Raw genomic sequence first — 27,023 nt, 5'->3', positions numbered from 1 at the left:
AATGAATGGAACAGAGCGAGTCGGTTAAAGATCCAAAAAAGTTACTTTATCAGGCACTTTTTTAATCGCAACGTGAAAAACACGAAAAGGGCCAGTTAGCATCGAGCGGTCGGTGAAATCGGTTTATGGTGCAGTTTTCCCATGCAGATTGTGTCGATATGGTAATGGGTGCATCAGTGGTACAGCATCTCCGAGATCATGGTACCTTCAACCTCAAACTCACGATCGTGGCCGTGATAGGACAGAAAGAAGAAGTTGGATTTTCACAGCTTGTAGTGCATCCTACATTAAAAGAATACGGCCACATCCATACCATGTTGACAAAGTGCACGGTTTGGAGTCCACTGATTGTTCACGTTGTGTAACTCACTTTTTGTCCGATGGAACTCCACGTAGTCGTCAACAAGTACGATTTCAAGAGACGGTTTTCGATAAATGTGTATCAGTTGGATGAAACAGTTCGTTTGTGGAAATCAACAGTGTCCAGAAATTATCGAAGAGCTTCAACAAGTGAAAGTGACACCCGCTACTCCGGTGTTTTTTTACCTATCAACAAACCTCTTGCGACGCTCTGACGCCTGTATTGCTAGTCAAGGACAACATTTTCAACATTTGTTGTAAAAAGGTAGTAGCATTCTAAGTTGCTCTTATTTCTGTTCCAATAAACAACGTAAAATCGTTGTGACAAGGACCAAACATCCGTCAGAATCAAAATTACCAAAAAACTTTCACACTGACCTTTAACGATGAATGAGTAAATGAATGAACGAATGATAAGCAGCAAAAAGTCGGTTTTACTTTTAATTGAAACTGAAGGTGTTTAGGTCGTTTTTATTCGAACGTTTTTCCAACTCTGTTTACAAGGTGGCTCAGTGCCTTCGTATCGAGGGTGGTTCATGGGGGTTTTGCCCCATTCGATTTTTAATTTCTTTTTTCTATATTTCGGCTCTACTAGGGTGGGGGATGCCGTGGTTAAAATATTTGCACTTATTTCGCAGTCACCCTGTATTTTGTGACTTACGTTCGAAATTAATGGCACGAAGTTAATACATATCTTAATGAACACTAAAATATGTTCTAAACAAATTGTTTTTGCATGTATAGTCATACCGTTTGGTCTTTTAAATTGGACATAAAAGGATGCTCTGGAAACAGAAGATTGTGAAACACATAGGGCGTAGTTTAATTAGTTTAGCAACAATTTGTCAATGACAATGACATTTATATAAAAAACCAGAGTCTTTCCTCATGCCAAATTAAAAAAATTATAGCGTATAATTTTGTATGATGCTAATTTCAGTAACTCATAATTGTACACAGAGGTACTTATGATTCCAAACTAAATATTTACCATTTGAGATGTTTTTCTACAAAGATCTGTTTACTAAGGTATTTTAATGTCAGTCACCTATTTGTGTCTACTATCTACATCTAAACAATTATTTTTACAATTTTATTCTTATACTTATAGATTAATGGTTATACGTAAATACATATTACTGAAATACTACCATAATTGAACTTATTTTTATTTCCAGGGAATACGTAAATTTTTGTATGGGTTGTCACAAATTGTTCTAAAGTAACATATTTGAAACAAATACATGTACATAATTACAATAGAGTGCTAATATTTGCAACTACATTTTTAAGTAAGCAAAACTGACCTACTTTACAGTAAACACTCCACAACGCGACGTCGGGCTCCTTATCAATAATATGAGAAAGAGAAAGTTGTTATTCACGTTATTTTTACATTCGTGTGTAACAGGTTCACGTTTGCAATAAATTTTTTCAATATTCGTCTAAAGAAACGTTCAAGATGAGCGACTCTTTAGTGTGCGTTAAAGATTTCGAAAAATATGCCCGTTTGATATTGTCTAGAAACACACTAGACTACTATAGATGTGGAGCTGGGGATGAAGAAACATTAGCTCACAATCGTAAAGCTTTCTCGAAGTAAGTACTTCGTTATATGTTGCTATTTTAATAAGAGTCAAACAAATGTTCCATAAAAGGTATAAAATAAGACCGCGTTGTCTAAGAAATGTGGCCAACAGAGACCTTTCAACAACTATTTTGGGAAGAACAGTGAAAATTCCCATCGGAGTTTCTCCAACGGCTTTTCAGAAAGTCATACATCCCGACGGAGAATATGGTACTGCCAGAGGTAAGCATCTCGTACACTTAGTCATAACTTAATTACCATATGCCGAAACTTGCAGCTGCTGAAGCGATGGGCACTGTTTTCATTTTAAGCATAGTAGCGTCTTGTACTATAGAAGAATTGGGAAAAGCAGTACCTAACGGCAATAACTGGTTACAGCTATATGTCTACGCTGATAAGTTAGTAGGTACTCATAACAATCCTTCCTACACAAAATACTTAATTTTTTAGAGAATTCACCCAAACGTTAGTGAAACGGGCTGAAGAGTCAAATTTTAAAGCACTGGTGATTACAGTGGACACACCCCTTCTTGGCAGACGCTTAGCCAACATTAGGAACAAATTTGTTGTTCCAAAACATGTGATTTTACCAAACCACATGCGTGGTCGCCAACTTTTCAATCCTAGCTCAGACTGGAATGATATTAAATGGCTAAAAAGTATTACGAAACTTCCAATAATCTTAAAAGGTATTCTTACAGCTGAAGATGCAATTATTGCTGCGGACGTCGGTGTTGATGGTATTTTGGTATCAAATCATGGTGGAAGGCAATTAGATGGTTCACCAGCTACGGTATAGTTGTGATTACTTATACATTTTTATTCTGTTAAGTATAACTTTAATCGTTGTCTGAAATTTTCTAGATCGAGGTTCTACCTGAAATTGTAAAAGCGGTAGGTGATAGACTTGAGGTTTACGTGGACGGAGGAATAACAAATGGTTCTGATGTATTCAAAGCTTTGGCGTTGGGGGCCAGAATGGTGTTTATGGGACGAGCTCCGATTTGGGGATTAGCGCACAGTGGTGAAGAAGGTGTTAAAAAAGTGCTCGATATAGTTAAAACGGAGTTAGACGGTGCTTTAGCTATTGCGGGGTCTGCGACCCTAAAAGATATAGAACCTGGAATGGTGGTGCCGAATTCGTATTACAGTAAACTATAATATTTATTGTAAATTTAAATCATATTTGAAATAAGATTTCCAGTATCGCATGGAAACAATGAATTAAATATTATTATTATTATTATTACTAATTACTACTACTATTACTAACTATTGTCCAAACATTGTTCCTGTGGGTTCATTTTTTATCATATCCAAATTAAAATGTTTTTTGAAATTTTGTCAAAAAAATTACAGCCGTAAATAATACAAACTAATAGCAAACATTTTATTTTACTACAATTATGTATTTTACAAATTTTATTATTATAATTTATCAACCTCTGTACACTCAAGTGGTGTTGTAGATCTTTGTAGTGTTCAATGAATTATCAATATTGATCCAGAGATAACGTGCTAGATATTCACTGACTTCAGTTGAGTTTTATGTGTAAGAAAGGTTTGTGACTGATATTTACGTTATTACTAATTTTGAGAATTGACAATGATATTTTGTATTTAAAGAATTTTATGGCATTTATGACCGCTGATAAAAGTATCCCAGACGCAAAAAAAAAAGAGAGACATTATGTCCGTTCACAGTAATAATCTGACTGCAAGGATGCGACGTTACACTTGACGGGCCATTAGTGAACCCTCATAAGTGATTTGGCCTAGATGGGTGGCCCTGTGTTTTATCGGAATGTTTACCAAAAAGGTCCGGGAGAACAGTTTTCAGTTTTTAAACGGACGCGTACCGATTAAGATGACTTTAACAGTTCCGTGATCGTGTGATTAAAAAGTGTTGAGGTGAATGTTATCACTGAGTTATCGGTTCTTGAGGGTGTGGTGATGTGAGCGAGATTTCACAAGGGTGTAATCCGTACTGCTAATCATCATAAAATCTAATTGAATAATCTGCAATAATTCTGTGAGTCCGTTCCTTATCATTACTGCTGTATTTAACCTGATTATTGATAAGTGGTCCCGAGTCTGTTGTCAAATAATGTTAACAGAACTTGATAGGAATTGAGAATGTAATAATTGATGAAATGAGCCTTGACATGTCGAGCTAATTTAATTAGCTGTCCACCTTCCTGTGTTACCTAACTGGCAACTCGGGGTAGTATGTGGCCGGTGAGTGCGCGTATTTTCCCCCTTGCCATTGCACAGTCCGGTACTACCCGTTTTTGTGTGAACTATCTGTTGTAGCGGATAGCCTTCTGTTGTTGCGGGGGAAGTGTCTGTTTGTGGCGGATAGAGTTGTCAGTCGGACGTCTTGCGCGTCTTCAGTTTTTCCCTTGATGTCCGTAGTCAAAGGACTGGTTCTCAAAGTGAGCACCTCGCGCGTCTTCAGTTTTTCCCTTGGTGTCCTTGCACTCTTTGATAGTAGACCTGGGATAGTAACTGGAGCGGAGGCGTCGTGCGCCTTTTTCCCTTCGCCCCATTGCACGACTCCGTACTACTCGCCATTGTCGATAGCGAGGGTGAGTACTTCGGGCGGTATTCCCTTAGTACTCATTGCACACTCCGTAGCAGACGATAGAGATCGTTTTGACTCCAACCTCTTGGACAGAGCTCATTGCTGAATAATTTGTTAAGTAAATCAATCTTAGCAGATCATAATAAAATGGTACTGAACTTGTTGATTATCAATTAATTAAAAAGACACGGACTCGCTGGTCATAAATATCACTGAAGTGGCAGATTGCATCTGGCAATCTTGGGGATCGATGGCTCACACCCCCCTTTTCATTTTTGCAAGTTGAGTAATTGTTGATAAAACTGATTCACCTCGACAACGGCCTAACTAACAAGGAAATAATTGCGATTATCCAGATATCATCTCTGACGACTTAAAAGTGAGTTTATGATTTAATTATGTTCAAGACTGACATTTTAGAAAAGTTATAAATGGTAAAGAAATAATGTAACGCCCTCACACACACATAAAAATAATGTTTTTCTTCGTAATTTTCTCCCCTACATATGCAAACGAAATAATTCGTTTTTGTGCAAAATTTTTACAAAGAAGCGCTAAAGGAATCTTTTTTTTGTAATGGATGCAATGAATTATTGAAATAGCCCCTCTACGCCACTGATGAAGTCCTACGCCAGTGGTGAAGTGAAATCAGCTTAGTTAGGATATAAATAAATGTCATTTGTACTTCCATTTGATAGGCGATAAATATTTTGTGTGGTTTCAGTTACTAAGGAATAAACGTTATATCGCACTGTGAGAGCAATACTCACGTAACTCAAAATTTGCCGAATTCTTAAATTTATCATTAATGCATAAAAAAGTTAATGTAGTTTTAGTATATGTAAGTATAAACGGTTTTTAATAGTTGCGTAATGCTCAAATTCATCAAAATGTTTGTATTGCATTTCCGAACATTACGTGTGCACTTAATGCAAGACTGCCGTATCTCAAAACTAAAGGGAAATGCACGTATGCTATGAAGCTATGAGATTTCAGTCGATGTTGATAATCTGATACTCCTACTAATTTAGGTACAAATTGAACACAACAAATGCACAATGTCTTCTGACATATTTAAGAATTGACCGAAAACATGGAAATCAATTTTTCTTTGAATAGGAAAGCTAGGAAAGTTAATTAGAGCGAAATAAAAAATAAAAATTTGTCAAAAATTCCGATGGAATTTTCTAATTTCGTATAGAAAGGAAGTAGGTATATCAGGAAATAATAGTCAATCAATTCCCGAATATCACGACAACGGCGGCGGTCCTTTAGCAATACGTAAAAAAATACGATGGACTGAATCAATTATGTATAAAAAACGAATTAAATACAATTATAACACATTTTATAACAATTTAGTCATTGTACACTGACCGGCAAAAAAAACGACCACCCTGAAAAATTTCGCAAAACGAAGCTTTAAAAATTATTAGTTTAACTAGTGATCGTTATTTTATTAAAGAACCATTCACTATTGACATATAAGGTATAAATCAGCAAAAAAAAGAAGCCAATTAAACGCAGAATTAAATTTAATTTAACAAAATAACAAAAACAGAGCGACACTTTGAAAGACGTCTGTAAGAGTTAACGGAATTATTTTCGCGTGAAAACGTTTATTAATTGCCAAACTTATAATCAAATGATGAAAAACACTATTTACAACAACAGCCTTTTTTATTGTTTTTTTTTTTAAGAAAATATCGTACTTGGTCTGTTTCTGTTATTTCGTTAAATTAAATTTAATTCTGCGTTTAATTGTCTTCTTTTTTTTTGCTAATTTGTACATCATGTGTCAATAGTGATTGATTCTTTAATAAAATAACGATCACTAATTAAATTAAGTTTTAAAGTGGTTTTGCGAAATTTTTCAGGGTGGCTGGTTTTTTTGCCGGTCAGTGTAGATGTTGAATAAATTAATACTGTGATCGTTTTGTGTTTTGTTATATTTTTTTCATTACAATGTGTTGCTAGTTTGCTCTTGTCTTAAATTTATTAACACGCGAGCCAAAATATTTGATATGGTGTAGCAGTGCAATAGTCACGTAAGTTAAAATTTCTTGTTTTCTATAACGAGTAGAAGGTTCTACTCTAGAGGAATAAAAACACGATTAATAATAGATTGACAATACGACTATAATGTATTTCGAAACCTTTGGTAATTAAGATACAAATAATATATACGAACTTGGGAATTTTAAATCACCATTACTCAAAACACGCTGGTTTTGAGTTACGTGAGTATTGCTCTCACAGTGCGATATGTAGTATTGTAGTGCACCAAGAGATCAAATAAGATCTTTGAATATAGCTTTCCATAGTCTCCACCTATATCATAAATTAAATACTAAAATTAGATTTATAAGTGAAGATATAAAATTTCTGGAAACTTGTAAACGTAATTCAGTTGTTTTTCCAAAATTCATTCAAATTAAAATTTCAACTAACTGAAGAAACCACGAGCGTGTTGCACTTTTACTAAAACAAACATGGTTAAGTTCAAAAATTGTTCATCTTTAGGCCAAACGAAATAAACTTGTAATTCAAACTTACAGATTTTGGAAATCATTAACAATGAACTTGGATAGAACAGAACAACAATGCTTGATTTTCAAAAGGAATTAAGGACATTGGGTGGTTTTTCCAGAGAAATGATGCTCCTATGAGAAATATCAACATTGTTGAGAATCAATCTTCGGTAACATTTAATGATAATGAATTGGAATCGCAGTTACAAATACTATTTGTTATCAATCGTTTGAATGTGGGAACATCGGCTTAACGAACCAACGAAACATTTTTTTCGGGGAACCAGTAACTCAGACAGCAATTGGCACAAAAATCTGTGAATCGTTCAAGTAAAGAATCTAAGGCAGAAGTAGAACCTAGAACTACAAACAGTGACATTGAGGAGGAAATCGAAAAAAATCTCAACGGATACTGTTATCAATGTCAGGGTGAGTGACAAAAAGAAAACTCGCCCAAAAAAGAAGAAGCCTCAAATAACTAGCCAAGACCAAAACAAACAAATGACGATAAGAGGCGGTAACGAATCGCACATATTTTCTGCGATGATTTCTCGGGCATGGGTATTATTAGTATAGGCAGAGTCCGCAAAACCACCACCTGTGACCAGGTTAGAAAGGTCCTTGAAGGTAAACATAATGATAAAAACTTTGTGCTAGAAGCTCTACCGAGTAATCAAAACGCCATAACTGCTTCATTCAAGGTAGGTGCCACGCTGACCAGGAATAAAACTGACGAATTAGAAGTGAGACTAAATGGTGAAAACGAGAGATACGGGATTATTGGTCTAAGTGAACACTGGCTCTTATCGCATGAAAGTGACGAGTTAGCCATTGCTAACTACACAGTGAGTTCTCATTTCTCTAGAGCCAGAGGATATGGTAACAATATTGTATAATCCAAGTAATGCTACGATTATGTCAAAACTAAAGTCAACAGGTAAAAAGGGTATTTTATAAATTTTTCCAGGTATATTATAATTGTTTTTATTTTAGAATTATATGGAAAATTATGAACCTACAAAAACTATCTCACTATACATTCTGAAAGTCTTATTTGTAACGTAAATAATAACATTGTCTAAAAAGTTAATTCCGTAATTGTAAAGTTTATTGGAGGCAAACGAATTAATTACTGGAAAACAAGGTCTTATCAAAGCAGATGTGGTGCTGCTGTTGTTAGCCACAATACGGAAAGAGCAATTTTTCTGATGCGAAAGCATTTAGGCCACAGAATTAGTCTAGGAAAATTTACTAAGCAACCTGAACTAAGGACCATCGAAAAAAATGAATAAAGAAAAAAAATGTCGACAGCTCGTAAAAGCTTGTTTGACACCAACTGGGGAGACAAATTTTATGGAGAAAAAAGAGGAATCTTTGAAAAGCAAGGCAAAATTCTTGGAAGCTTTGCGAAAATCTTCCATCGAAACTGCAGAGATAGAAATCGTTACCAGACATCAGCAAGATAGTGATGCTTGGTATATTGAAAGGAGGAAAAGATTAACTGCGTCCAAATTTGGCGAAGTATGTAAAATGAGGGAGACCACAAGCTACAGGATCATGGCCAGTAATATAATTTACTCGAGAGATTTTTTTAGTAGGGCATGACAGTATGGTAAGGACAATGAAGCCGCAGCTAGAGAATCATTCCAAAACAATTAGACCTTGTGGACTATTTATTAACGTAAAATTTCCTTTTCTTGGTGCATCACCGGATGGGATAATTAAGCATAAGGGTATTTTAGAAATAAAGTGCCCTTGGTCTGTCAGAAATATAACACCAGAAGAAAGTGTTACAAGGAAATTTATTTCTTTCTGGAATAACTCCGCAGGAGAAGTAAATCAAAATCATAACTGGTTCTACCAAATTCAAGGACAGTTACACATCGCCAAGAAAAGTTGTGTTTTTACAGTGGGGGCTCCACATGGAGTTACAATAAAAACCACGACGTCTTTTAGAAAAGAAATATGGAAAGCAAATTAAAGACATTTTTTTTAATTTGCTTGCTTCCGGAATTGGTAGATCCTAGAAGACCTAGAAATATGCCAATAAGGGATCTAGGATATATAGAGGAAGCTATAAAAACTAACAATATAAAAAAAATAGATGAAACTTCTTATTTAACTATAGTGATGTTGTTATTTCTGTCTTATTTTAGTGTTGACTTCATCGTTATGGCGATTATATGTTTTTAAATATTATTTTAGTTTTTTTTATATATAAAATAAATGGAATATAGATACTCTAGATTTTATAAATATTATTTGTCTTTTCTTTTAATTCCATTTTTTTTTGTAACTAAGCATATGGGTGTGTGCATTCAGTGTGTTAGTCGAACCAAGATATCCTTTTTTTTTTCAAATTAAAACCAACAACATAGTACACAGTGCATTTTTTTTACGAATTCATCGTGGGGATTTACAACGTGTACATTAATGTTTACAAAGTCTGATAATTGTTAGATTAGAACCAAAGAAGTAAACATAGTCCAATAGTCATTTTAATATTTTTACCTGATATTTAATATTGTTGATAACATGTGTCCCCTGACATTTACATACAAATAAAAAATGTTGATTTATATAACTCAAAAAAAGGTTCAACTGGTTACGGCTTATCATTATCATCTTAGACATTTTTGGTGACAATTACGTATTTTCTGGAATGAAGGCAATCGACTAGCTTCAAGAAATCAAGATATTAGTTTCGTTCCATTTTTGTTCTCTTTTTTCAAATGTCCTAATACCGCAAACCTTAGTCTCTTTAGAATTGTTGGTCCAAAACTGCTTAGAATCATTAAGGAGTATATCCAATTAAGTAATCAACGCCTGTATGAAAAAGAACATTTTTCAGTTGAACAGACAGTATTTCCAACAGCATAAAGTAACAAGCTAAGCTTGAATATTTTCCATAGATATGGCTAAAGTACGTGGATTACATTAATTGAATGCGATATTCAAAATTTCGTCAACAACTAAAAAAGTCAATTCAATAGCACTAATTTCACTCACGAAGAAGAGAATAACAAATAACTACCGTTTCTTGATGTCTAGTAATTAAAAATAGTATTTAATAAGTTAAAATTTGATGTTTATAGGAAAGATACCAGAATATTTCGCGACATCACTGCTGACTGACATACTGTCCTCATCAACAGAAGAGGCAAGTCTTAACTTATTGGTCAACTGGCTCCTGAGCTTTCCTTTGAATAAGGAAAGGTTCAACAAGGAGGTTGAAATCGTTAAAGATCTAGCTAAACGTAACGGTTTCGAAACTGGACTAGTTGATAAAGCAATTACCCAGTTTAAACTTAGGAAATTGATCGCTGAATGACCCACTTTTCAAACAGGAAAGCAATAGAAGAGAGGTTTGGCCACAATTTCTTTTGCTTCTTCGATAACAAAAGAGTTGAAAAAAGTTTAAAAACCCGAAGAACAAAGTAGGGCCTAATGAAAAGTCGGGAATTGATGAAATACCTTGTAACAATTGTAGTCACAAAACTTTGGCCAAAGAAAAACATCGAAATTACGAAATTCAAAGACCACATGATTTGAGACTGATCACAAAATAGATGGAAACCGTTGGATGTTAGTTCAGGCAATCACGAAAGTCTAGAAATTTTTAAAAACAAAAATTGTGTAATGAATTCAGATCAAACTCGTCCCTCGACGCTCTTGTGGAGTCGACGACGAAGAGATTGGCAAAACGAATAATTGATACGATATAAATTAACGTAATTGTAATTCACTTTAGTTTCTATAAAACATAAATAAACAAAAATAAAATATATATTTGTAAAATGCAGTAATTATCAATTTCGAGACATTCACGAAAGTTTAGAAATACTTATACAAAACAAAAATCATGCAATGATTTTTTTTTTAAACAAAATGTAAAGCATTATTATTTATGTTCATCTACACCACCGGTGAAGCCCTATGGCGCTGATGAAGTGGGAGAAGGCTTAGGGTATTGTAATTCCACCTTAGTTTCGTTTTGTCTAGATTATGCCGACGTATAGTTGGCGAAATGCGTAGACCAATATTGTGCATGGTTTTGATGTTTGGGGAATAAACGTTGTAGCATAGAGTTAAATAAACCTTGGAAACGCTAAGATTGTGTTGTATGCAATCATTGTTAAAAGTTACTAAACACAGAATACTTTCACTCTCGCACGGATAAAACTTTTTCACCACTATCCGCACTATTGTCACATTTAGTATGCTAGTATTCCTTGGACGAACCGTTACCTTTAACATCGTAATTTTTTTATCAATTTAATTACTGAGGATTTACGAGGACACAATTCTTCGCACCAACGTGCACAAATTGACTCGACAAGAATAGACCACGGGAGGGTGATAAAAAAAACGTAAAAACAAGGAAGATAAGTTATCAATACACATAACAGCGACAACAACGAGGGATTGGTAAGACGGTCATCTTAAATTTGAGAAATGCTTTTATACCGTTATACAAATTGTCCAAAAACTTTGATTTATGTAACGTTAATTGTCAAAGTTTAAAATCCGAAACTTGTCTCGATTTTGAATGAATATTTTAATCTATCTAGAACGCAAGAAATATATACTTATACTTTTTTTAATAATAATAGATTCTGAAAACTTGGTCGATTTTCTACTTCTTGCATGCCAGAGGAATATTGTCAAAAGAGTTAATTTCCCACATTTCTTGTGCATTTCGAATTGCATGTTATTTTATAACATATTTTTTTGAAATGTACAATTAAGTATCGTGCAGCTGTCGCGAGGATAAAAAATATAACAATAAAACAATAATATTTCAAGATTTTCTTTTTAGCTAAAATTCAGCCTACACGCTACGGACAAAATTACGCAATAAATTACATTTTGTGCTGCTGGCAAATTCTCTTTCAAGAATGCATTTTTTGTTTTACTTTATTGTCGGTTTGTACGGTCGCCTCCGTTACAACGTTATATTTATTTTGACCCATTATTAGAGCCGAAGAAAACATGCAACATTTGCATTTGTTTTAATGTTTCTGGGAAAATACATGCAAAGCTGGCATTCAATTAATTTCACGTAAAATCTGTTATTTGACCTACCTACGCAAGCCCTTCCAAACACAAATTATGAAGCTAAATAAGTTTACAAAGTTCTTAATTTAAAAATTCTTTCTACATTTAACTTTTTTACGACCCCAAAAGAAGTAACAATCTCAACTTTATTGTATGAAATTACGGGTTTATATTAAATCAGAAAGCTACCGTAGAGGCGCAAATTGATTTAATGGAAAAACACAAGTTTTAATAAAACAATGTTCAACTTTCCATTGTGTTTTTTCATTATAGACGACCGTTTGCGTGTTGCTTTTTAATTTAAATTCTTTATTACAGAATGAGAAACAAACCGAAAGAAAAGTTCACCGTCGCTTTTGGGAATAACTCGAGAAAAATTTCTGTCCGGTTATGTTATAACGACTACAATCAGAAGATTAAGTTTTTATGAACGCTGAAAGCGTTCGGTGCTACAAAATATTAGAAAAAAGCAGGTAAATTTATCACTGGCGAGCGGCACGTCACGGCTCTTCCCGAAAAGATAATTCCGACGTGGAAAAGGGTTAATATTTAATCAAATCAAATTGATTAACCCCACACACAGTAGCTTGTCGTGTTTGATTAATGTTCAGTGGGATTTTTTTATATTTATTTTCAAGGGGATAATTACTGGAAGCACCTATGTAACGTAGGCGTAATATCGGTGGAGAGAAATCCGTTAATACTACCATAAAAGGCAGAGGCGACTCGTCGCATTGCGATGAAAAATTCTTAACAGCGATAAAATGAAACCGTCGAATAAATCGAGGAAGTAATTGAATCGAGGGAAAAAGGACGTGTAAGTCTTAAAAAGTGGCAGTGTGTGACATTTACGGCGACAGAAACTCGTAAAAAGGCGTAATTGGGAATGGAGTTAAACGAGCTATAATGTTTGTGTAAAGGGAAATCTGATTAGACCGGCTATGGTTCACCAGCATTTTGGACAAATTTCTATCCGGAGTCCGGGGTAATTTACGAGTGAATTGCATCATTTAAAAAGTGGGATTTTAAACTTTAGTGTGGGTTTACTTGTGAATGTTAGGCGGAAATGGATTAGCACTAATTGGAACAAAGGTTTTAGCGCCCACCTCAACGTTTGACTAGCATTATTTTCGAAAAGAACATTATACGAGGATCGATTGATTAATAAGATCGGCACGACGATTAAATTTTACTGAATAAAGTTACAATGATCCGTTCGGGTTCAAAAGGGTACCATGATTGAATTCGAAGTAGAAATTAATTGACTTTTCTGGGTCAGCTGGAGGCAGAATTCTCTGAACAGTTGTTCTTGTTCTTATCGTCGACGTATCTAAAAAAAAATGCAACAAGTAGCCGAAAAAATAAATTTGTAAAATTTACACTAAGTAATCAACAAAATGCGATCGAAAACTTTTTGAGTGACAACATGCCACGACAAACAACGTGCGATCGAAGACTTCGAGTGGTAGTAGCCTACGGTCTACGTCGAGTAGCTGTTAACATTAATTTTAAAATGACATATATCAACTCTAATGTCGTGTCATGTCGGGAAAATACGGTTATGTGAGATTATCAGTCTCAAAATGCAGCATTGCTTTCTGTGATTAGTTGAATTATTGGAAAACATTTCATATTAAGTTTAAAGCGTACTAAACATATTTTATTTTTTACAAACTTCAGTTTAATACATTTTCAACATTTACTGTGATGTGTTCTTTTTATTGTAATGAATTAGTTTTATTTTTTAAAAAGATATGGAGAGTTTAGGCAACCAGTTATGCAGATGCGTGTGGTCTTTGTCATGCGTCCTTTGGCGTTTAATACAGTTCAAATCTGAGAGGGGGCACCTTTACACGACCTACTGCGACCCTATAGCCATTTATAGAAACCCTATATTCATATTTTTTAGAATTGCTTATAGGTATAGAGTGACAGCTCGCTCCATTTTCCCGAAAATTTGAGAATACAATATTGTTATTATTAGTGTCACACTGCACCTATCTAAATTATACTTGTGCTTCTTTACATATACTTTAACATTACATACATTAATTAATATTTATTAACATTCTCATTAAAAAATATAATTCGGAAGATCAAATTCTATCATTTTTAGAAATAACTGGAGATGTTAATTCCAAAAAAGCTCTATTCAAAAATTCACTAATTATATGGTAGTGCCATTAAAAAAAAAAAGTTGGCCTTGCATCTCGAAAACAAATGAAGCAAAAAAAAAATTTTTGAGGAATAATTAGAGCACAAGTTCTTGTACTCCTATAGCTAATTTCAGTTGATTTGTACGATTGATTCTCAAGATATTTAACCGTTTCCATACATTTTAGCGACCTTGTGTACTTAATAATCATAAAAATGCAAAAACGAAGGACTTTTTATATGGAAATTATTTTAAATAAAATAAATCGGTCCGTATTGTTCCAGAAATTAAATTACTAAAACTGGGCTTAACATAAAAAAAGCAAAAGAAATGTTTCACACATTTGTGAAAAATCAATTACCTACCGAACTAGGAACATCACTGGTCGCAAAATATTTTTTTAAGCGTTATTTTATGTGGAAATGTAACCAAATAAAATATGAGTCACATCAATTAACTGGCGGACAGCCCTTAAGGCTAATCAAAACCTAAACATGACGTCATCAGTCCATCAAAAAACCATTGTCTATTATGCGAGTATGGAATAATTAGCGCTATATGGAACAGCACATCGAAGTGGTAAAGTTGCGGTTGTACTTTACCCTTATTATTGTTGATTTATATTTTGCATTATTTCATCGCAATTGATTTTTGTAATCACATACGCGTTGTTATTACTGTATAATTGCTATTTCTGCTTGATGAACGAATGAGTGAAATTTTATGAATTGTCAAGTAGTAAAGCGTTATTTTAAATTTGGTGTAGAATATGCCACTCAATCCCTACAGGGTTGTGCAAAATATTTGAAGTATATTTTATCTTAAATTTAGGTCATTCAGGGTATTACGTTGCTATACGTGTTTTTAAAAATTTACGGTGTAATATCATTTGAAAATTTGGTTCAATAACAGCGACAGACGGGTAATACACCACTAGCGTTTTTAGGTTAATGTATATAAAACTGCTCGTAAAATAGCGTATTTAACATTTTGCCAATAATTCTGTGAAAGAATAGAAGTACCAAAAAACGAAGGTACAGAAATATAACTTTAGGTTCACTGCAATCTTTCTGTCGATTGTTGAAATTGTTTCACATATTTATGAAATGTATTTAGTAAAAATAACTCAGTAAACTTTTTTTATTACTTACAATTTTTTTAATGATATTTTACAGAGGTATGAAACTTACTTCTTTTTTTGTTCCTACAAAAAACTTTATAATGTCATTTAAAAACTATTAAATACAACTTTATTGAAAAACGCGATTAGATGCAAATGACACTGGTTCTACGTCAAAGTCGAGGGAAGTTTTTTTTATATACCTTTGCAGACTTGCTTTACTTTGCTTTGAAAATTACGTATTTATCACATTTAAACGAGCAAACTTCTACACTGCTAGATGTAATTTTTTGTACTTTTTTAATTTAAACCTTTTCAAATAAAGTTTTATGACATAGGCAGTTAAATGCTTCAAAGTTCGAAAAAAAAAAAACTCTATTACATATTTTGGGTTTTCAAGTTTTAAAACGATTTTAAAAGAAACTCATATCGAAGTGTTTGCTGCAACTAAATTTACAAATATCGGATTTGAATAATATTACTACAAGCGTAACATTTAATTAAGCGCTTTTACACTCACTGGGAAAATATCACTTTTCTTTACTTATTACTATTTAATTGTTGAAACATGTTAATTGTTCACGTTTTGGCACATTACTGACAGGTTGGATAGTCAAAAATATTTACTACTAGATCCCATTATTTATTACCGATTGGAAGCAATCACGTTTAATTGAAACGCTGTAATAAATTTGTTTAATATTGATTATATATATAATTAATCAATCAAATCGCGTCGTAAAATCATTAATAATGTTGCTGTTATACGTAAAAATTAATTAGAACACTTTCGATTAAAACTGCGAACAGAAGATAAAACAAATTTTTAATTAAGTAATCAAAACAGCTCCGCCTCCTAAAATCAATTCTGTTTATATATGATATTAAGAATCATGTTATTCTTGTTTAAAGAAATAAATCGTTAAAATCAACAAATTTTCAAAGGGTTCATTCGTGCAAAACTTAGTTCATTACCCTTAGAATATCGAAAAATAGTCTCCGGCTTCTGTCTCTGTGTCCTCTGTTTGTCTAGCACTCTAGCTGTCTGTAGGTCTTGATATTTATTACACAGATCATTTCCACAACTATTGGACTGATTGTTGTTAAATTTTATATGTCATTTAGAAATAATCTGTAGATTGTAATTTTTTTATCATCTCTAACAATAAATTGATAAGGGCACCTCAGAAATTTACATTGTAAGTGCTCTTCAAATTTTGTAAAATAACATACTCATGTACTTGTGATTTATGAATCCACCTTGCTTTTTTAGCCTAGACAACCAAATTTTGGAAAAAAATCTAAATTTTATAACAACATTTTACAATTTAAATTTCAAATTTGCAAAATCGAATGCTCTGCAATCTTGTAAATGTTTCAAGGTTATCGTAGGCTTGGTAAATCGCTAATCAAAACGTATCTGTTTGTACCCCCCAAAAACTCGATGACACCGTCTCAAACTCTTACTGAATAAATGTTAAGGTATAGATTGTGCAAAATATTGTGTGTGAGTCTATACTTGTGGTTTATTAATGCATTCGTATTTTTGTCTATAGGCATAGAATGACTCAAACAAATTAAGGAATGGGGCAATTTATTTTATTGATAAAATCAAGAACGATTCATCTCATTTTCGGAAAAATCTGGGAGTAACAGTACTGATGTTACTGTTAATATTACACTGCATGTATTCAAATTGGTATACGTGTCCTTACTAAAATACTGATGACGTCATCACAAAACTTTGTTATGGAAAAATTCTTTTGAAACATACGCATGGCATGCTTCTTCACTTATACTTCAACAGTCCAGACATATATTTAATTTAACTTGTAAAAGTTATCACAAAAAAGTAAAATTGACAACTCTAGAGCTTATTTGGAATCAGAACTACACAGCAATAGAAGAGCGCAGATACCAGTATTTGAAACACTATTCAGTGAGCATGAGCACTACTTTCACAGAATCAGAGGCGTCGGGAACGAACTTCCTTTACTTTTTGGAGTCATGGTCCGCCACTGACTCGTCCATACTCTTCGCCCATCTTCGCGCTTTGCGCATTCATCCCTCCCACTCGGTGTACTTCTAATTTCAAATAAGCTCTAAATTTTATAACTTGTCTTTGTTGGACTGTACTTCAGAGGCGGGGGGAGTTCGGTATAAAGAAACTTAGACTAATTTTTTTCAGTGATGTTTATTACGTTTATCTTACAAAAGCTAACCATGGATAAATGTAGTAGTCCAAGGGTCGACTAAAGGGGCTAATAACCTAAGCAATTTAAAATAGATGCAATCCTGGTACACCACTTCATAATGATGTCTGCCTGGATGTAAAATTACAAAGGAATCAGTTTTTTCGAAAGTAAACTATTGAAATAACGTTAATTTAAAAAATAATTGGCATAGTTGGAGTCACAACATTCCAATTTAAGTAGTTGCGTTGAATGAAATGGAATAACAAATCTTTGGAATAAAGCACATTGGTTATGATGTCTTTTCGTAATAGAACAAACCAAATACTCGATTACTTCTAAAGGTGAGTGTGTTGCAAATTTTCTATATATCGAAAGTCTTTCTTGTCCCTTGTCGAAATGACTATTGTAACTAGATTTAAAATACTCTCAATAATGACTCCCATTTCATTCTTTCATCTTTCACAAATACGTTCGCCCTTGACTACTATGATTTCGAGAACTATGAAAATCCTTAACACAATTAAATCTAAACCACTCACTGAAAAAAATGAGCGCCTGTTTTGATTAAATTAATATTATTCTGCACAGACCTTGACCGAAATTGCCGTAACAGCAGGAAATTTTAAATAAGTAATTTACATTAATGCATTCTTTTCATAATGAATTCTTTGGAAAAGAATTTGTTTTTTCGGATCCTTTCTATCTCTCTAATAACTGATTAAATTTCCCACCGATTGTTAAACCGTCGATTTAAATGCAAATCGAAGTTTTGATTGAAAACGTTCGACTATGTATCTTTTTTATTCTGTTCTTTCCTTTCTTATAAAATTTTGTAAAAATAGTAATTGTTTTCTTAGTTTTTTTTAAGCATTTTTAAGATTAAAAAAATCGGCTGCTCTATCAATAGGTTCTTAATTTGAAAATAAATAAGTAGTTCTATAATTGAAAGTTTATTATTCTTTTTTCTTTCCCACGCTAAGAAGGAAGTATTGTAATAGGTAATAGGGTTCATCCGACGAATGTTTAGTTTCATACTATTTTCTCGACGTTTCAACACCTCTAAAGTAGGATAGGTTCTCACGTTTCCACCTGTCTGTATGTCTGTCTGTTTCTGTTATCTGTGTCAATTTTTGGTATACCGATAATGTCAGAAACACTGGACCGATCGTTGTCAAATTTTATATGTATCGTAGGAATACCGCGTAGATAGTAAAATGGTAACTAAAATTTGCCTAATAATCCCCGACTCCCGACAATTTGATGACCTCAAAATTTTGCTATTTAGATTGGTTTGCGGAATTAAGATCGAAACACAAAAGATCGAAATATAAATATCGAAATGTATGTATCGAAATACTTATAAAAAAAGATCGCATTACAAAATATCGAAGCCCATTAATTCGAAATATAAACGGTCGAACCTACAAAACATCGAAATGAAAAATGTCTAAATTACAAAAAATCAAAACTGGTTGCAACAGTTCCCAAGTTTTAATTTTATTTGATCTAAATTTCATCCGAAGCACATAAAGGTATATTTTGTTCGTCAGCGCAAAGAGTCAGCTTCTTTTAGCATTATTCTGGAAGTTTTTCACCATGACTTTTCACCTCAAGTCATCTAAAAAAAGACAAATAACACAGCTGACGTCTAACACTACAAACGTCATCCTGCTTTACACCATATTCTTTTTATAATGCACCTTATTCGTTTTTGCTAACGTTCCACAGTGGCCACTTTGGGGCAGACGGACTTACCACTTGTTACAGCCCCACAAATATTCCTTCGTATTTTCTTTTTTACGCAGGACCTAATGGATCTTGGAAGAGCCCTTCTCCTTTGTTTTTACCTACAGGATCCTCACTTCTCTTCTTTCTTGTGTCAGCTTTGTCTGATTCCCTAATATTTATACCAACTGAGTAAATTTACCATCGACATCGTATACTATCTATATTTCCAATAACCTTACCGCCTACGCTGTAAACAAACGGAACTCTTTGACACAATCTATCTGGTAACGTACTGAACGACATCCATTGATGATTTTATCTAGAACCGAGGAAATCGGAGATGGGAGACTTTTTCTTGGTTCGTCATCAGTGTTAATGTCCAAGTTAAGAGGTACAAATTATCAAAATCATCACTTGTCAATTCCGCATCGACTGTGAATCTTCGAATAAGTGTGAAGAACTGCTAAAAAGGTAAATAGATATTCGTTTTTTGTTCGCGTAACTGCGGAATGGGACTATTTGGCGCGGCCGACTTGGCGCGGCCAACTTGGCGCGGCCGACTTGGTGCGAGCCATTTTGGCGCAAAGCCAACTTGGCGCAGGGACATTTTGGCGCAAGCCATCTTGGCGCGAGTACGTCGGTATATAATATAAAAAATATTTCTTGTTCGTACTGTGGTTAGCACCTTGTTATTTATGCCAAATGTAGGCAACCAAATACAAAGTTTCATTCGCACAAATTCCAATAACTAAATGATCCACGGAGCAAGAAGTTCCACATTTAGGAGTATGTTTATAATGGGGTGCAGGGCGCGAAGCGCCCGTGTGTCCATTAAAAAGTCGACATTACCCCTCCACGCGTTGCTGACTATAAAAATTAGGTTATGCTAACAACGGCTGCAATTTTTGTATATTTATATCTATTTTTCTTGGTACGAGTTCATCCGCGCTAAATGGCCCGCGCCAAGATGGCTTGCGCCAAAGTGTCCCTGCGCCAAGTTGGCTTTGCGCCAAAATGTCTCGCGCCAAGTCGGCCGCGCCAAGTTGGCCGCGCCAAGTCGGCCGCGCCGAATTGTCCTAGACCGGCGTAACTGATATCAATTAAAAAAAAGAACTTCTTTCAGTACCATCGTTCCAAGAAGTACCGTCGTTCTTTTCAATCAGCGACAAACTTCCACAAGGTACATTTTCGAAGAGATTTCCCTGGGATGCCGTCACTGTAAATCCTGCCATTTTTATGACAACAAAGTGACCTTCTGGTGTATAAGTTAGAGCACCTGCTAGTCTCTTTCTGCCAAACCGTCAACAAACAGAGTAAAGATAAGTCCTCCAGATCATTATCATTTCAAGCAAATCTCGTTCACATTTGATATTTTTGGACTTCTACAAATATGTGAAACGAGTTTTAGGTACCCAATTCTGTCCATTCTCCAAAAATTCAGTTATTACAATTTATTACGTTGAAGATTAACAGCCATTAACATTATTGCTTATTTCTCAATGTTTTTATTAAATATTCATTAGGAGTATCTTAGATCTGATTTGGAGCTTTTCTTTGGAGTCAAAATTTCTGCTACAGTTTTCACTGGAAGTTGACAGGTAAAATAGTTTTAAGATTTCTGTCCTTTCATCAGCTAGCGAAACTTTCCCGATTATAGGAGCTAGTCTTTCATTTTCTAACTCTCTGCTTCAAGTTCGTTTTTCTTGAAGATGCTTCGGTTCACAAGTTAAAGTACAGTTTTTCTATTACCATTAATAGCACTTTTAGAGGAGCAAATATAAAATAGGTTCTCTTCGTTGATACAGTTACTCTTCCCACTTGGTCTTGCTTTAGTCAATTATTAATTACTTCCCGCATAGATAAGTTTTAAAACGCAATATATCGGTTGTATTTAAGGGTTGCGTTTTATTTGTTGAGTGAGGTGATGATTTTATATTGCCAAGTTGATAAACCGCAAGAATAGAGTCATAATAATTTACATAATTTCAGAGATTTATTCGGAAAAATTTTAAAATGACGTCATCAATTTTTTGGGAAGCGATAAACAAATAAATTTTGATAAACGATTTACCATGTTTCAGAGCATTCGATTTCACAGTTTCAACCTTAAATTATAAAATATTGTTTTGCAGTTTTAATTTTTTTTCCAAAAATCTGGAAGTCTAGGGTGAAAATACGACACAGATTCACACATCACAAGTGCAGGAGTATCTTATTTTATAAATTTAAATAAAAACTTACTACTATAAATTTTGAAGGTGCCGTCATCCACATTATACCCCTATTCGAAGGTCTATTATTTGTTCAACTATACTTTAAGGACGACCGAAGTTCTGTCGAAATAACCTTCGACCTATTTTTCTAATTCTTTTAAATTTGGTCCCCATATTTTAACTTTAGGGTTTCCAAGAAAATTTTGAAAACTGTCCACATCCATACACAAGCTTAATACCGACTTCTCTGAAAGTTGTTCTAGTCGTTTTGTTTCTGAAAGGGTAAAAGGAATTGTGACCAAAACCTTAACACGTTAAGCGCCAAAGCAGACACCGGTGTCCGACCACTGCATTCCGTATGGGACCAAAGCAGTCACCGGTGTCTGCTTCATATTTTCTACTCCTGGGCCACGCAGACTAATAATTCAGCATTATGTAAGGGATATGTGTCTGCCATGGCATGAGCAAACTTGAGCTCACAATTGGTTTGTTGGTTGCATATCTCAGATTAATTTTACAGCGTGTGTCCGCTATATGTGTCTGCTGTGGCCTCTTTTCATAACTCAATTTGTTGATATGTGAAGGGGCCACGGCGGACACCGTTATTCCAAACAAGAGAAAATAGTTATTCTAAATAATGGTTTATTTAAGAAAAAGGGCTAAATATGACAAATCTTGCGAACACGACTTTTGGGGATTTGTCCTTTCGATTTTTTTTCGTAGCATCCTCTGCAGTATTTTCTTCCCTTACGGGAACTGCCAGGAATTTTCTTAAACGCATGTTTCCTTATACGTTTATTCCGTACTCCTTCGGCTTCAAACTCCTCGTCCAAAATTTCTTGAGTACCCAAAAGTTGTTTTACAATAGACTCTCTAAATTGGATAATAGACATAGAATTGCCTGTCGTCAATTTACAAAGGAAATGTGCGTTAACAATTGCTGTTCCCAAAATCACCTCAACTGCTACCTACCGATACCACTTTACAGTTTTGCGTAAACATGATCCGTAACTTGAGAACTGATCTGATAGGTCAATTGACATTTTTCCAGAGTTATAGTCTACAATCATTTTTGGTTTTGTTACTTCTTTGCCCCGTTTTGTAACAGTAATTGTTTCATCGGTGTGTTTGGTCGAAAGCATTAATACATCGCGCTTGTCCTTCCACTTTAAGACAGTTATTCCTCTTGAATTTTCTTCGGCAATTAGTTCTTTTTTTTTTTAGTTTTTTCTGCAAAAACTCACACTACACGCACCACCTCCAAACGCGAAATGATCGATATTGCACCATATGAGATTATTACCTGAACAAGAATCGACGTGTCCGCCGTTAGCAACGTGTCCGCTATTGTGACCGCTGTGGCCTCTTCATTATGTAGAAATGTGTCTGCTCGATTAGACCGCTGTGGCCTGATGAGGTAAATATTGCACAAAATATAATGTAGGGCCAAAGCAGACACCGGTGTCTGTTTTAGTTTTTTCGCAAAATGTGTGTCAAAATTTTCGAGTTTTCAAAAATAACCTATGTAACTATACATAGAATTTCATGTAGAATACGTACCTGTCAATGGCCCTATGACGGTAACTGCATGATTTTGGCTTGGCGCTTAACGTGTTAAGGATAAACAGGGCTTAATGAAAAGTGGCGGATTTATGAACTAGGTTGGAAAGATTGCAATCAAAAACACATATATTGGGCAAACAAAAAAATCAATCATCACCCAGTTCAAACAGCACATGACATACCGCAAATGCGGAAGGACTGATAAAAGTGTTCCTCAACATGTTTTCGAGAATGACGACTGAAACTGTTTGAAATTAGTTAACTCTGTTAATAATGGTAAATTTACAGGGATTCACAAAAAAACGACAATTATTTTGTTTCGTGCACCGAATATTCGAAGAAGATGGCTGGCTTTAAAAGCGTCAGATTCACTTATAAAACAATAAATCCTGGAAAAATGGGAACATTCATCGATAACCTCGTTTGCAGGGGCTGTACTGTACTTAGAAGAGTTAGTACTGAGACGCAAACGCATTTACAATATCCTTAAAACTTTGTACGGTGTTTAAGATTATAATATCAACATGTAGCCAAAATTTAGTTGACCCTCTCGTAATGAAGATGCTCAGGTTGAAGGTATTATTCTGGAAAATAGTATCTATTGTCGGTTTCTCCCTCTGATGTGAATTCTATTTTATGTACACTTTTTACAGCATAGGAGATCATCAACATATTGGTTCCATATCCATTAGTTGGTGTATAAAGAGTGTTTTATTATGTAATATGTTTTATCACTTTCTCTGAAGAACGTTTGAAAGTCATCATGTGGCCCAAACATATGTGACGAATTCACTTTAGCTTCTCAATAAAGTTGACAAAGTTTAGAAAAGCATTATTTAGTTCATAAAAATGTATGGTATCCAGAAACAGAACACCTGTATGCAACACCTAATAAGGTGTTATAGTTACGCACATGACATTCTTACCTTAAAGTAACCTTTGATTACGTAGACAATTCTTCGTCCAAAAGGAAGTCATAACTGACGTTATCAGTCCAATCAGCGGCGGTCAGAAATTCTCCCCATCCAAAAGTACAACATATCTCCTTTCCGGATCATCAAACCCACCTGAAAAATAGGATCCAATTAGACCGTAACCTTTCCGAACAAAGCCGCAACTTTGAATACAATTCCTGAACCATCAGAACTTATCGATACGTAGCGAGAGGGTTAAATTGACTGATTCGAAGCAAGAGAGGTCAGAAATGTGATAGGTTTCAAAGCAGAACGAACAAAGCCGCGTCTTAGAAAAAACGATCGGTAATTAAATCTGACAATCGGAGCAAAAACGTTCTGTGCGTCTAATTTCGCTATAGTGTATACTAACAAATAGTCGATAAAGCTCGTCACAGTCGACTTGTTCTTTTCATCATCGCACAAACTCGCCCTTATTTTATATACCATTCTGTATGTGTTTTGTTGGCATTGGAACTCCCGTCATCGTTTTGCTTTCCGTTTCATATAGCGTCGGAGACCCCGAAGGCAGCTCAACCAGAATCACGTTTCGTTGTTTTTCACGCCATCACAAATTAATGCCTTCGGATAATTCCGTTCGCATCACTCGATCTGTAGCGGAAAATACATTTTTGATGTGCTGCTTCCATCATTAGTGGAGGAAGTTGCGAACAAACTGCAAATAAATCAACTTACTGCAGTCGTCCGTAAAACGAAAATACCGCGACATGTTGCGAAAATTGACCGAGGGATGCTGAACTTGATTCCTTGGACAAATATGTACATTTTGTTAAGAGAGCCATGGCGATGTATAAAAGAACACCGATAACATTAATCATGTAATAATTTTACTTTAGGCTCCTTTTGTTTCATAATTTGTAGCAAGGTTTTCGCTTATTAATTTTTTACCTATAAAAATTAAATGCAAAAATTTGAAACAGCTACACAATTCTTAAAAGAAACTAAATATTTCTAGCATTGCTAAATATGATGACTGGTATGCAAAAAATCCAATTTAAAACATGGACAGTCATGGAAAACAATCGAAGTAAGTTCTGGATTTTGTACAATAATTCTTACCATCAACTAGGAAAACGGTTATGTGTTGTCGAAAGATGTAAAACTTAAGTTTGACATCAAAATTTGTCTTCAAAATTACAAGTGACCAATTTTTAAATTTGCTCAAAATAAAACGGCAGATTAATTATTTAGGGTGGCTCCTTTTATCTACTAGTTGTCCCTGAACATTGTAAATTCTTCAAAATGACAATAACACAAAATTATTAAAAGGTCACAAAACTTTTACTGAACCTTATTAGAAAATAATGACGTCATTATAAGCCAATTATTAAATAAATCGTGCCACTTTTCGAAATAAAAGATCGATATCTTTCAAATTCAAATAACGAGGCGAGCCGTGGTTGCAAAGCAAAATATAACGTGACCTATAACGAGGTATAGTAAAATATACTAGTGTTATTTTTGTGTATTTAAGTGTAATAATTTAAAATCAGTTATATTAAAATCCACTGAAAGTCGAAGCAAAAGTTCTGTGGAATAAATAAACTTCAGTTGATTTGCCTGATGAAAATACTGTCCAGCAAAACACGTCTAGCAATATTCCACCAAAAATGTATTTTGTAACTTAATTTGTACCTAGAATAAATTTTATTGAGTATCTTTGCGATCGCACACTCTAAACTATTTTAAATATACAGGGTGAGTATGATAATAACGGGACCCTGACCAATTTTCAATGCAGCACAACATACATCTATCAGTTGTTGCTAGATTCCAAAATAAACACATACGTTTTTAGGATCAACGTAGGTACTCTCCTTACTAGTTGTCACTGATTCTGAAAGACGCCAATCAAAATTTCCAAATGAAATATAAAAAAAACACCAACATATTAATTCAAAGAAATATAATTAATAAATTAAACAATTAAATACATTTAACTAGTGTAAGTACTGTTCAAAATGCCTTCCTTTCTGCGCAACACACATTTCGATGCGATTTAAGCAAGACAACCGGACGCGGGCAAGTGTTTCAGGAGTTATTGCAGCACATGCATTTCTAATTCTGGTTTTTAAATCTTCACAATTACGAATAGGACTTTGGTAAACTTGTTCTTTTACAACTCCCCAGAGGAAGAAATCTAAAGGTGTTAAGTCGGGACTACGAGGGGGCCACGCATTCACACTGCCTCTGCCAATCCACTTATTTGCAAACATCTCATCAAGATAGTCCCTAACGACTCTGTGACAATGAGATGGTGCCCCGTCCTGCTGAAACCACAGCTCTTGTCGGAGGTTGAGAGGAACATTGTTAAGTTGCCTTCGAAGAAGTATTGGCCAATTACATAATCTGCAATAATACCAGCCCACACGTTTATGGAATAAACATCTTGAAAATGAGGTGTTCTGGTCCAGTGTGGGTTATTTTGGGAGTACTAGTGACAGTTGTGCCGATTAACACCCCGTTATTGCCAAATCTTGCTTCATCGCTGAACAAGACTTTGAATAAAAAATTGTTGCCCAACTCTAGTTGATGTTGCATAAAATTGCAAAATTGTATTCTTCTGGGAAAGTCTTCTTCTGACTGAGATATTCTTACCTGTCGTGCTATAAATCTTTGGCTCACATGCGGGTCATGTCTACGGCTTCAATTACACGAATTTCATTTTCATCAGTAGCGGTAAGTCCTGTATTTCTTGTTTCTTTCGGCCAATTTTGTTTTAACGTTTTTTCCGCATTCTCCAAAAATTAAGATCATATCAACCTTTTCATCGTTCGTGTATTTATCCCTCATCTTATCGCGAAGAGTAAAAACTTATCGGAGCTCAAAATTGACAAATAGAATTATTGCGAAAATCAAAATTAACGAGTATTGGGTAACTATGTACATTTTAGAAAAAGAAAATATTAAAGGAGTTACATATCAGATATGTATTTTGTGTTGCATTGAAATTT

General features: G+C 34.4%; 3 protein-coding genes across 3 annotated transcripts in view; 2 read left to right on the top strand and 1 right to left on the bottom strand.

Annotated features, from left to right (window-relative positions):
- Window positions 1-24,268, bottom strand: part of LOC135137746 (slit homolog 3 protein-like) — a 137,892-nt gene extending 113,624 nt beyond the window's left edge. Inside the window, exon 1 of the mRNA XM_064067475.1 lies at window positions 24,022-24,268. The gene's annotated coding sequence lies outside the window, so the exon portion shown is untranslated. The remainder of the gene's footprint in view (window positions 1-24,021) is intronic.
- Window positions 1,668-3,166, top strand: LOC135137537 (2-Hydroxyacid oxidase 1-like). The gene is made up of 5 exons (XM_064067227.1): window positions 1,668-1,959; window positions 2,019-2,170; window positions 2,226-2,346; window positions 2,399-2,741; window positions 2,813-3,166. The coding sequence occupies exons 1-5, from the start codon at window positions 1,823-1,825 to the stop codon at window positions 3,107-3,109; spliced, it is 1,050 nt and encodes a 349-aa protein (XP_063923297.1). The 5' UTR covers window positions 1,668-1,822; the 3' UTR covers window positions 3,110-3,166.
- Window positions 6,891-9,109, top strand: LOC135137657 (uncharacterized). Its single transcript, XM_064067375.1, has 2 exons — window positions 6,891-8,000; window positions 8,057-9,109. The coding sequence occupies exon 1, from the start codon at window positions 7,621-7,623 to the stop codon at window positions 7,957-7,959; it is 339 nt and encodes a 112-aa protein (XP_063923445.1). The 5' UTR covers window positions 6,891-7,620; the 3' UTR covers window positions 7,960-8,000; window positions 8,057-9,109.
- Window positions 24,269-27,023: the final 2,755 nt, after the last annotated feature.

Source organism: Zophobas morio, unplaced genomic scaffold (assembly GCF_036711695.1).
Source record: "Zophobas morio isolate AGI-343-1 ecotype UQ-CSIRO unplaced genomic scaffold, CSIRO_AGI_Zmor_V1 ptg000029l, whole genome shotgun sequence".
Classification (NCBI taxonomy): domain Eukaryota; kingdom Metazoa; phylum Arthropoda; class Insecta; order Coleoptera; family Tenebrionidae; genus Zophobas; species Zophobas morio.
The sequence above is the reverse complement of the archived record's forward strand: the minus strand, read 5'-3'. Positions and strand labels throughout refer to the sequence as shown.